Source organism: Chelonia mydas, chromosome 2 (assembly GCF_015237465.2).
Source record: "Chelonia mydas isolate rCheMyd1 chromosome 2, rCheMyd1.pri.v2, whole genome shotgun sequence".
NCBI classification, from domain to species: Eukaryota; Metazoa; Chordata; order Testudines; family Cheloniidae; genus Chelonia; species Chelonia mydas.
Window position 1 is genome coordinate 68,030,193 of NC_057850.1, and position 12,608 is coordinate 68,042,800.

At 39.7% G+C, this 12,608-nt stretch overlaps 1 protein-coding gene across 9 annotated transcripts in view; it reads left to right on the forward strand.

The window, feature by feature from the left end:
* The window catches only part of ATP6V1H (ATPase H+ transporting V1 subunit H), an 84,373-nt gene extending 73,787 nt beyond the window's left edge, over positions 1–10,586 (forward strand). For 7 of the 9 annotated variants that reach the window (XM_043539626.1, XM_037892618.2, XM_043539627.1 and 4 more), the window contains one exon: positions 10,203–10,586. In XM_043539626.1, coding sequence (XP_043395561.1) covers positions 10,203–10,263 — 61 coding nt within the window. In that variant the 3' untranslated portion in view covers positions 10,264–10,586. Of the gene's footprint in view, positions 1–5,937; positions 5,948–10,202 lie in introns of those variants that run through there. The other 2 variants (XM_043539628.1, XM_043539629.1) reach the window with 1 other exon arrangement.
* Positions 10,587–12,608: the final 2,022 nt, after the last annotated feature.

The following is a 12,608-nucleotide window of genomic DNA, read 5'->3' on the forward strand; positions in this document are numbered from 1 at the left end:
GTCAAGTTGCTCTGTAAAAGAATTTTCCAACACTTCCCATCTGGGCAGCCAGCATGCAGTGTTCCCATCTGTGCTCTTCGGCTCTGCAGAAAGGAGTCACAGAGCACACAACAGCTGGTGTTTCTTGAGGTAGCATTAACTCTCTGAATTTTCCTGGAAGCTAGTCTAGTTCTGAGGGTGGGTGAATTGTGCAAGCTCAGTTAGCCTCCTAGCTCTGCTTACTTTTTTTCTTCATATGCCCCGAAGAGATAAGTGGAGGATGGAAAAGCCCCCTCGCCTCTGTAGAAAGTGGAAATGGCTCCCTTAGTTTTCTTCATGAACACACTCACCTTCATCCTGTCCATAGGGGAAGTAATATGGTCCTACACGCTGTCAGCTGTTTGGCAAATAAGCTGACAATATACGTGTGGATGTCAAACATTCTTGGCTTCTCCTTAGACATACTGATCCATAGTACTGTGGAACCTTTTGGAAATGCATATTTGTTTTGTTTCTTCTGTTAGGTTAAGTCAGTGGCTGAGTTCACAACATCTTTAGGCAGGGCCAGCCCTAGACCAAATGGCGTCCTAGTCAAGGAGCATCTTTAGTGGGGTCCCCCCTTCCCCATTTGTTAAACTTTTGAATATCTTATTTTTTATTGCATTTTAGCCCATTTCACGACTTTGCACAGTTTGCATGCATGATTGATCTGTCATATAATACAATAAATTTGCATGCTAGGATCCGTAAATATGTATTTATTCATGCCATACACCTGCAAGGGCATGGCTGACAACATTCTAGGAGGTTCAAGGAATATGTAGTTCTCAGAAAGTCAGGAAGGGGCCACAAGATTCTACAAAGGTCCAGAACATTCTAGAAGGTTAGTGAAAAATGAATCTACATCTGGAATACCTGAAACATTTTACTTCAAACATTTTCCCTTTTGTTGCTATCTACAAAAAGAGCACCCTGAGCTCGGCACTCCCCAATCCCAGCACCCCAGGTGGTCACCTGGGTCGCCTGCCCCTAAATCTGGTCCTGTCTTTAGGTAACTATACTAGTTTACCAAGCTAACAGCCACCAACCTGCTCTGTACCTGCTCTGTTTACCTTTCAGCAATGACTTCCTCCCTGCCTTAATGCTGAACTGCATCAGTGACCTCTGGGCAGTCCATGACGTTCCCAGGACCCCACTCACTTGTGGGCTCCAACCCCCCAAAGCAGCTTGAGGCAGACTGAGATTTAAAGCACACAACTCAGGCTATGTTTACACTATGAACTAGGTGTGTGATTTCCCCTGCTGGTGTACACATACTCATGCTAGCCCTCATCAAGCTAGCAGGAGTATAAACAGCAGTGTAGCTGCGGTAGCATGGGTAGCGGCAGTGGAAGCATGGCTGAGTCACACAGGGTACATACCCTCCAGAAACAGGTGGGTATGTACTCTGCGCACCTCTGCCGAGTCTCCGCTTGCCACTACCTGTGCTGCTGTGGCTACACTGCTGTTTATCCTTAGGCGCTGGCATGAAGGAGTGTACACAAGCAAGGGAATCCCACCCCAGCTCGTGGTGGTATTGTGCTTCCAGTTCACTGAAGGTACATCAGCAGCAATGCTGCAGGATCAGTGGGGAATAAATGAATATGGTGAAGGGACTGTTAAGTGATGGGAGTCAGTCAAGTACCAGTGACAACCTGGAAGTACAGTATCAGTATTGTTACATGTATCGGAGGTTTGGCTCCATTAATTTTCTTAGAAATTATTCATAGAAATATGGATAGACCTGAAACTCCATTCCTAGAATTTACAATATGCTACATTATAAACTGCTGTTTTGTAGAGTTAATGGCATTATACTGTATTTTAGTCACTACTCTTACAGACCCCATTATGACCTTTGTCCTTCAAATCCCACCCACCGAAGATATTTATCTTGCTTGCTTGCTCTTTGTAATATGAACTGCAGGATCTTATGTTAGCCAGCCATCTAGAAATTATCCCTCATGCTGGCTTGCATCTGTTTGTGATAGTGAACAGCGTAATCATTTAAAGCTGCCAGAAACTATAGGCTTAATTCTAGTAAATGGTGCTTCAATGAAGAATAATGCAACCTACATATTAAGAAAAATTTAACTATATTGATTTAGCGAGCTTCACACAATTTTCATCTTGAATGCTGTCATATTTCTCAGTTTTAGAAAACATAAAATGTGTATTTAACAGTGTTTTTCTAATTGAAAAGTTCAAAATGATCAATAGCTATCTTTGATAAAATTAATAAAATTTGTTTAAAAAGCATACATCTAGATAGAAGGTGACAAATTAATCAAAGAAATAATTGATTACAAGGACACTTGCTCCCCACTAACTAATGCTTAAGGTCTCCATTTTCTTGGTTGGACATAAATGTGTATTTTACAAGGCTGCATTCCGTTTATTTGGGTAGCTGGAATTTGTATTCTGCATGTGTTCCCCTGGATTTCATGGTGCATGATCATATTTTCTTTCTTGAAACCTAAACCTTTTGTACAACACATTTTTCATGTTTCTGGAGGTCTAATTTGCATTCCTCATTTGCAGTGTGTGTTCCATATCATGTTGAGTGTTACATTTTTACTTTTCAAATTAATGTCTCATTTTAGAGCTCCATGCACAGTAATTGAAAAAAGTCATTTGCTGGCTGACAGCAAAGTAGCTTTTTCTGATGAAATTTCACTTCTGATAAGTGGCACTTTAAATTAAAGCTTTCCTTGATGTTAAGAGGTCTGATTAAAATTGTCAGTGAGACCTAATTTATTTCAACCTTCGTGAATTATTCTGCCATCTGTATAAACTTTAAAGCTTTTAAATGTTGAAAGTATTTTCCGTTCTATTCAGCATGATAAATAAAGGCTTCTTGATCTGTAAAGCACAAATGTAAACTAAGTTGCTTGATTTTAATGAAGTTTAAAGTTGAATTTTTAAATTACTGGAACACATGAATCAGTTTAGATGAATACTGGCTGAGACTTTATCCTTAAAGTATTTATAAACTTTAGCAGTCACATTATAGAAACAAGTGAAAAATGACTTGTGCTGATATTGCTGTGTTCTTACTAAACAGGCATGTGGTTAGATCAAAACCTAATTTGTGGAGCTTTTTGTCGAAAATCTAATTTTAAAAGTGTCATAAAACATATCTATAGAAGAAAAGACTATCTTAGACAATGTGTCCTTGAAGGAAAATTATTAATAAAAAGTGAGGTTTCCCACCATGTAGTTAATAGCTTGTATTATAGTGTTATAAAAGCAAGCTGCATGCTGAACCCAATAATTTGCATGTTACAAAGTGATAAGGAACACAATCTATACCACCAATGATTTTTTTAAATCACTCAGTATTAATCTGTAGATTGTCTGCTAAATGATATTGGGTTCAGCCAAAGACAAATGTTAATTTAATACTTAAAGTGCATTGGAACAAGTAACTTTTGACCTAGAGTTTTGTCCTCTTTGCTCTGGCATGCATCCCATTTAATCAATCATCCACTACTATGTTTCTTCTTGTGTACATAAAATATGGTGATATATGTCCTGTTTCTTGGTTGTCACTTACTTCAAAGGTGCAAAATGGTATAAGTAGTGTTACGATTAACAATTCAGTCTTGTTTGGTGTGTGTTTGGTTTTTTAATAACTCGGTCCAGGCTCATCTGTATCTTTGTATCTTTTAGGATACATCATGTAATTGTAAATGCATTCTAGTTTTGTTTCTGTTGCAAAGATTCACTGCCACCTTTGTTTGTCAGTCGTATCTATCTTAGGTACTCAAATGCCTCAGTATATTTTTCCTTGCAAATAACTCTGAGGTGTCATGGGGAATTGAGGCACAGACTAATAAGGATAAGTCTACTCTGCAGTCGGGAGGTGTGATTGCAGATACTAGCTTGAGTAACAATATCAGTGATGCTGTGGCAACGCGGGTCTTGGGTGGGCAGGACTAGCCCATGCAGCCTCCTGTGTTGCTGCAACTTCATTGCTATTGGATCGAAGCTAGCTTGAGTATGTCTACTCATGCTGCAATCACACCTCCCGATTGCAGTGTGGATATACTCAGTGTAGACATATCCTGAGTGACTTGCCCAGGGTCATACAGGAGGCGTGTGGTAGAGCATGGCATGGAACCTGGCTCTCTCAACTGGCAGACTTGTGTCCTAACCGTTGGACCATTCTTCCTTTCAGTCTTGGGGCTCAAGCAAAGATATCTCTTCCTTTTTCTGTTTATCCCCATTTAATAACAGTGGTGTTATATTATATTGCCTGACTTTGTAAATTGCAATGTGTGCAATAAGGTGTTTATTCAATGGGATAGTGTCTAAGCACATATTGTTGCATAAACATTATGTTCCCATGGCCAAGAAAAGTGTCTGAGACATCTAGAGTAGCTGTAATTGATCTGAGCTTGTTTTTTCTTTCCTACTTTAATGAACTCTGTTTTTCTAACTTTACTTTGCTGCAGCTGATGACTGTTATTCAGAACATTCTGGAGATTCATTTATGGCCACGGAATTGTCCTTCGGCAATGCAACCCTTATCGGCTTTCTAGAGATTGTTTGATGTAGTTAAACGGGTGATATAACCACAGCTATATATATGTTATATTTTTGAGTATATTTAATAAAATTAGTCTCGCATTGTAACTAGCTACAAGTTTTTAGATTAGTAGGATAAGTCAAATGAACTGATGTGTATCCAGTAATAACCTTCAAAATGTGCTTCCTGTTAATCTTTTCTGATTTCTTACCTTTTTAAAGGTCACCTAGTGGTTACTTATCTTTTGTAGTTAGTTGTGTTGTGTATTCCTGGGATCAGACTTTATTTGTTCAGAACGTGAAGAGTTGCGTTTGAACCAACTTTTCAAATTCATACTCTTACTTCTCTAGAAAGATCAAACTTTGGATTGGATTTACTCGGTAGACACACAATCAAGTACAAAAACATCAAAATATCTTAGTGCTCTCTATCAAAAGAAACCACTGTGCCTTTTACTCTAACAAAGACTCCAGTCTACTAAAATGAATTACCCATTCATTTTTGTCTGAGTCAAAAATCTTCATACTTGAGTGTCTTTTGGATACTATTTGAAAAAGCTCTACATTGATAATCTTTAAAGTTAACACATTGACATTTAGACACAAAGTATATGTGGGGGGAAAAAGCCCGACCAACCAAAAGCTTAAACAGCATCAGGACTGAAATTATCTTTCTGATTCCTTATGGAGAGACAAAACTGACTGAAGTGGGCATGAGAATATAAGGGTTTGGCGTTTTTAGGTTTAAAAACCTAAGCCTACCCTATTAAACTCACTACGACCTTTTCCCCTCAGCCTCTGGAATCCAACTCCTGATTCAGAGTTAAACACAATGAAGTTGGGATTCAGTTGTTTGTTTTAAAGTTACAAGGCTGTTGTCTGTCTTGGGTTATTTGCTGCCGACACGGTGCAACTTCACAAGCAAAAGGCCAGTAGCTCAAATTTTCACGTAAATAGTTCCTGATACAGCACCCAAGGAATTCAGTGGAAATACTCCCATTGAATTAAGTGATCAGGGCCATGACTTCTTCATCAAATCGCCATAAAACATTTACTGCCATTACCGCAACAAAGAATCTACCTAAACTCTGGATTCAGCTTGATACCCCCACAACCCCCGAAGTGAAAACATTAAATGAAAATGACAGTACCGAAAGGAGGAACATATTAGAACATACAGAAGATGCGACAGAAATGTATATTTAATTTTCTGAACTCCTTGGAGAAAGTGTCAGCTTTTGGATATCTCCCAGAAACCTGTCCATTTTTATTCCAGAAATAAGGCTTAGCCTGAAAGAGGAAAAAAAATTGCTAGTGCATAATTCACTAATTACTTTTAGCTGAATTAAAATCAGATGTCCGAATCAGGAGACAGACAAGGTGGGTGAGGTAATATCTTTTACTGGACCAACTTCTGTTGGTGAGAAACACAAGTGTCGAGCTTACGCACAACTTTTCTTCAGGTCTGCTCGAACACATCTGTTAAAGTATTTAATGTGAGGACTGGTGGTTACGCTATACTCAAAGGTAGATGGATTTTGCCTCAGTTAATCAGTCTACCAATCTCAAAAGAACTAAAATTGCAACACTTTGACCCTAGCTGGGCCGTTGTATTGTAAATCTAATGTCAACTTCTAGGGTTATCACCAGTGCTGTTATAGAGCTAGTTAGACTACTAACCATATAAAGTGCTTGGCTTTACAAGTCCATTGTGGGCTAGGCACTGAAATTGCAACATTGTAAGAAAACTCTATTAAAGCAGTTATTTGGCAGGTTGTAGGCTTCTCAGGAGTTCAACCTACCATGTGTGCTTGCTAGCACACCTTGCTGCCTTACATTTTCTGCTAGTCGGTGAAGCACTTCATGCAGATGCATTCCATGATATCAGAGCGCTGGCTTGCAGGAAGTCATCCTCCCCACCCACCCTTTAAATAGTGAAAGGAAACATTGCAGGATCCTTTTTGTAGGTGATATCACTAAACATTTTGGCTTGCCACCTATTTGTATTTTCCCTGTGTGAGAAAATATTTCCATCACTATAGTCCTGTGACATGATTTACTTGGTGGTATTGTATATGGTCATACATAGTATGACAGATATTGTAATCCCATGCAGTATCTTTGGAGATCATTGTATCAAATTTATGAATGGTTTATGTATGATTGTGTTTTCCATGGTGGAGGGTTACCACAGCTCCTCCAGGAACTAAAAAGTGTGTGTGTGTGGGGGGGGGGGGGGGTGGAGTGATTACCTTGGGGACTGTAAACAACTCCAGAGATGCATCACCCCCTAGGATGTTTGTATATACTGGGCCCAAACTGGGTTTTCCAGAGACTTCAACAGAGAAATGGCTTTTGGTATAAGAACCTGAGCTTGAACTGATACAGGCCTTCATTTTGATTCAGCAAATGAACAGTAACTGCTAAGGGGTGTCCCAACCCTTGTGGAAGGGTTAGAAAGATTTTGGCTTACTAGGGCCCCATAATACTGTTAGGTGATGACCTGTGGCAAGCATGCTGATAGGAACTTTTATTGGTTTTCACATGTTTTCTCTCTGCTTTTTTTTTGTCCTTAAAATAAGTGTACTTTGCTGAGAGAGCTGTGTGGTCCCTGTAAAAACATTCATTGTCCTCTGAGCGAAAGCACAGCTCAGGTGCTGGCCTGTAGGCAGGCTGACTTGCCAGGGAGATCATAGTGTAAGGCCAGGGACTGTGCTTCCTTAAAACTCCCCAGTCAGAAGGGAGTGGGACAGTGGTCCTTGCCCAGAGACAGGTGATGTCTGGAGATCTGACACCTGACTGGGCACTCCTGGAGTGGATCACACAGGGGTGTTACAGGTGCTGTTACCCTGAACATGTGACAGATCGCTCTAGTCCATAGGGAAGGCAGTTCTCCTCACCAGAAATCTATTGACTGAGACTGTATTTTGCCAGCGGAGCAGGTGTTTTGTTCATAGGCTGTGTAAGTGGTTCCCCCCCAGACCCCAAAAAGGCTTGGTGATTCTCCACTTTACTAGCCTTATTCCCTGCCCCCTCCCCTCATCCAGAACTCCAGCAATACTGTGTATTGAGTGCTTGCTTGCTTGCTTGCTTGCTTGCTTCAACACAGCATTAATTACGTAGGGCAGGCAGCATGTCTAAAATGTTGATTTGAAAGAGTCACACTAAACAGTCTGAAACAGTTTGCTGCCTAACTCGAGCCTCTAATTTGCAGAAGTTAGTAAAGCATAGCAATAATCTCTTCCTGTGCTTGTGAAGACAGTCATAACTGTTCACAGTTGCTATTTATCTCCCAACATGCTTAAGTGCCATCACATAAAACCTATTCATCGCATCGTCCTTTAACGTGTACATTAAGAATTAGTACCTGACTATACTCTCTATTAAAAGAGCTGCTTTAATAATCCTGTGGGGAGGGGGTGAGGAGAAGAACTGATTAAATATATAAGGCCTCTCAGAATAACCCGATAATCCCGTCTCTCTCCTCTTAGCAGCAGTGAACAGTTATCACATGAAACTTGCATATTGAGAGAAAGTTTGTTTAACCAATAAACTTCTATGCAGTTTAACCTACGAGCATCATTAGCCCACTGTCCTGTAGCCTGGTATAGCTCCTTCCAGAGCCTGTAAATGCCATCCCAGCCAGACCTAAGGAGTAGGTCAGAGGAGAATCAATACTCCTGCACTCCAGGGACAACGCGAGTTGCTTGTCTTATTCCAAGTCTCTTCAGAAGAAGGGATTTCTCCTTGTTCAACAGCATGGCAATGTAGAGCCATGTGGCGCACACCCCTATACCACCAGAGGCTCTGGTTAATTTCATTTCCAGGACCAGCACAGTTAGTATCTTGAGGAGGGGAGCTACGTATCATTAGCAGGTCTTAGGGCTGGTATCTGTCTATGGCACTATGATTCTGTGGCAACACTTGACAATTGTTTCCTCAGGTTCTAAGTGCTTTTTTTTTAACGCATACTGGTAACCATTTGACTACATTGGAAAGTTAATATGCAGGAACATAGGGTGCTACATTTTAAAGCATTCAGATTATATTAAAGATTAAGTTTTTACTGCTAGCGGAGTGCAACACTTAAAATTACATTTTTGTGGACACTTTGGATATGGGAAAGTACTTGGTTATGACTGGAATGCAGCGTTGGTGCTGAGCTTTATCTATGCTATAGAAAATGAAGGCATGTGAAGCTGAATATCCTTCTCTCTAATAAGATGCTAGAATTAAACTGAATTTTATTCATAACATGGGGTGTAGGAGATTGGTCACTGGTCTTCCTTTTGGAGATTTTGTGGCACTTAAACAGGAGAACCATACTATAAGACAGTTACGTAAGGTTTTCATGCTCACATTTAACAGGATGTCTTGTAATATTGAAAAATGCGAGTTTCTGACTTGTTCCCTTTTGAACTTCATTTTTGAAGATTTTGAAAACCATTTTTCTTCAGCACTTGTGAAGTTAGGCCAGAGAGGTAGGTAATAAAATGGGCTGTCAATGGGGATCTGAAATACTGCAGGTAAACTTGCAATCTGAAACGAGTCACATGAACTTGGTTTAGTGTCTTTTCCCAAGGTGGCTTGCTGTGGCTAGGTGCCTTTGTCTAACTAATGTAGACTATTGTGCTCCTGTAGCCAAAATTCAAATGCAAAAATGACAGTGTCATAGTAACTGCCATAAGTGGGGGAAATGGTGCTCCTCTACTTTCTTCCCACACTCTTTCTGAGGACCGGATCCTGTGAGGTACAGAGCTCCCTCAATTTCCCATGAAGACCAATGGGACATGAGAGCGCTCAGCAGCCGCCTTGTAGGATTAGGCCGTTGGTGTCATTTTTATACAATTTACACTCATCTTTTTTTTATGTCATTTATTGGCATTGCATTGCAGTGATGACCTGAAAACTACTTTGAAAATTGATTAATTTGATAGAGGAATTTCATAACAGATAAATACTTCATTATTTGTGTGAAGGATGGAATCTACCAAAGATTCAAAAAATCTTTGGAACACTGAAGATTCTGGGTGTTAATTTAGTTCCATGTTTAGATTGGACTGGTGTGTTTGTTTAAAAAGAAAAAAAATTGAATACATTTTTACGCTGGCCTGGAGAAAGCACTCTTAATACAAGAGAGGTAGGGAATGAACCTGATTGGATCTTATAAATCTTTTCCACCTGTAATTTGTATGAGGTTTTGCTAACTGAGACGTCTGTACTGTCTGTGTGCATACTAACATTATCAGGAGTTATACATGTACACTATAGGATGAATAATCCTTTAAATATTTTACCAGCAGCACGTGTGACTGTTGTCACTCAACAAAGTTACAGTAGTTATGGATGAGCTAGAACGCTGGTCAAGATTTTCAAAAGTGACTAGTGACTTTGGATTACTTTTTCGGGGTGTGGTGAGGGGAGATGCTCAAATTGAAACCTCTCACCTGAGCTTCAAGAGTTGCAGAGCAACCGCCCTCTGAAAATGAAGCTCTGGCCATTCAAGATGCTCTCAAGTTGAGCATCCAACATAGCTAGTCACTGTTGTTCTATGAAAAGGTTTAAATATAAGAGCATTGTTTCCCTCTCTTCACTCTGCTTGAGACATTCTCCAAGGGAATCTTTCACAACCTTTCTTATGTTGTGTCTTTCAGGGAATATCTTGGGAAGCAGTTACAGTCAGAACAACCTCCAACAGTCACGGCACGAAGTTAAACATTTCAAACTGTATGTTGCAACTCTTCTTTCCTGGGTACAGCTGGAGTATATATATCTTAAATTGATAATAAGCATACATTCTTGGTTGGAATATTTGTCTCCTGCTAATGTGTTGATTTCTTTCCTGTTTTCCTCTGGTGCTGTCACCTAGTAAAAGTTAGTGTTTGTTCAGCTACTTCTGATGAATCTGCCAGTTGACATCCTGCTATATTATGAACGCTTCTGAAGAAACATGGCTGATATATACTGCCTTTGTTTTATGTATTTATTGTTGTCTCATAACAAGAACCTTATTAAAGGATATTCATTCCAGGACACTATCTTGACTCCCTTGATATTTTCTTTCAGTGTTATTGTCTATTTCTGAAAACAAGAATAAATTCCTATTTCTATGTACAGAGTAATTCATAAAATTGTCTTCTAAGGCATTGTGCTGTTTGAAATTCAGTAATCTGGAAAACATTGCTGATCAGTTTCAATAAAGTCTTATTTAAAACAATATTACCATGTTTGTAAATAAAAAGTAAACATGATTTTGTTTTTTCAATAAAGGGCTTTGCTTTCCTAAGATGAAACATTCAGAAACTAGTCTTAAAAAAAGGGGGGGGAGGGGCGCGCTGGTCTGGCAAGACATAGAGCAGGAAGTGCCTCCTATCACTACAATACTGATTATAGCAAGACCAGGCATTAAGAGCATATCATAGGCTTATGTTAAAGTATCCAAGTAATTTTGACCTACTAAGTACAGTAAGTGCCGTGGAGTGAATTTCATTGCAGTGTCTTTTATTCCTGGTTACTGAAAATTAAAATATCTGATCTCTGGTATTACAGACATGAGTGTCGACTCACTAATAGAGTTCTGATGCCATTCTATAACCTACTACATTTGGCTTGCAAAGTTTACCTAACTTACTTGGCTATAAAAACCTTATTTCCATTTTAAAATGTTAATAAGTATTAATGCTACTCAAAATTTAAGCACAATATGGATAGCAATGAATGTCAAGATTGACACACCATAATATTTATAGCCCCTACACAAGGGGCTTGGACACAAGATTCCTAAGAGTTGCCAGTATTATATGCTAATGAGCTAGGTACAACTTGTTTTATTCCCCTGCCACCTCCGCTCTCCTTCCCCCGCCATGTAATACTAAAACATGGGAGATACAGTGGCAGAATTGTTCCTAGCCCCAGCCAATGATCAGCTCATACTTTGAAAGATCCTGCAGATGATATTTTAACCCAGAATAATTATCCATCAGTGGAAATGGATATGGAGAAACTTTCTTTCCTCAATCTGGCTTTTAATTGGTGCTAAAATTCCCTCTTGGAGAGATGAAATCATTTGTAAATTTTCTCAAAGCCTCTAAAAAGTCTGAAATGTTAATCCTAAGCTTGAGTCCATTGTAAATATCTTGCTATGCTACCCTTAGCATGTAGACTAAGGCCCCAACACAGGAATGGGCTCCACGTCATCAGATGCTTGGGTCTGTGCAGAGTTAGTGCAGGCGCAGGAGTCAGCAAGATGGACTCATTGTGGGCTCTACTTCTGAAGCAGTGAAGACTGGTCTGAAGATCTGGTAGGATGCCAAGAATCCTTTTAAGATGTACCACAAAATCTACAGGTAGGTTCTGTGATCACAGCGGTACACAGTAGGGGGCAGAAACCATTTGACAGGTTCACTCCAAAGAGCAGGGAACTGAAGATGGAACCTTGAGGGGGATAAACAGATGATTAGTGACTTACTCCTCATACTTCCCTGTCTAACGAATATGCTGAGTATGGGTTAGGAAGGAGGCAGAATTGGGACTTAGTTGTGAAAGCCAAGGGGTGAGGGAGAGAGTGACTGTCTATAGCAGGAACAACTGCAGTCTATTTTAAACTAGAACTGACAAAACTGTCGGCAGCACAGAACTTGTTTGAATTTAGCCCCCTTCTGCATTTGGAGCGGTCTTCACATTTTTAATGAATTTATTTTTGTTCAAATGAGTTATGCCAACAAATTTGAGTCTCAAGTGCTCAAGCTATTGTTTCTTGTGGACCTGCTATTCTTAATTCACTTTGCTCTGTTCTGAAGTTACATGATATTGATTTTGCTTCCCTCATTTGATGACTGGAACTTTCAGAAACAGGAGAAGAGCTTTAAGTCACAGGTGGCGTTAAGATGTCTGTATCAATTAGCACTTTCTGGTGCCAATAATCTTGCAAATACATAGTTGCTTGAGTAGTCTTGCCAACAAAAGTTATCTGATCGTTGTAAGCGAATAAAAGGTCTTGCATACAATGATCCTGAGTTACTGCTTTTTCAGTGTACACACAGCTGTATTTGAAGCTCATC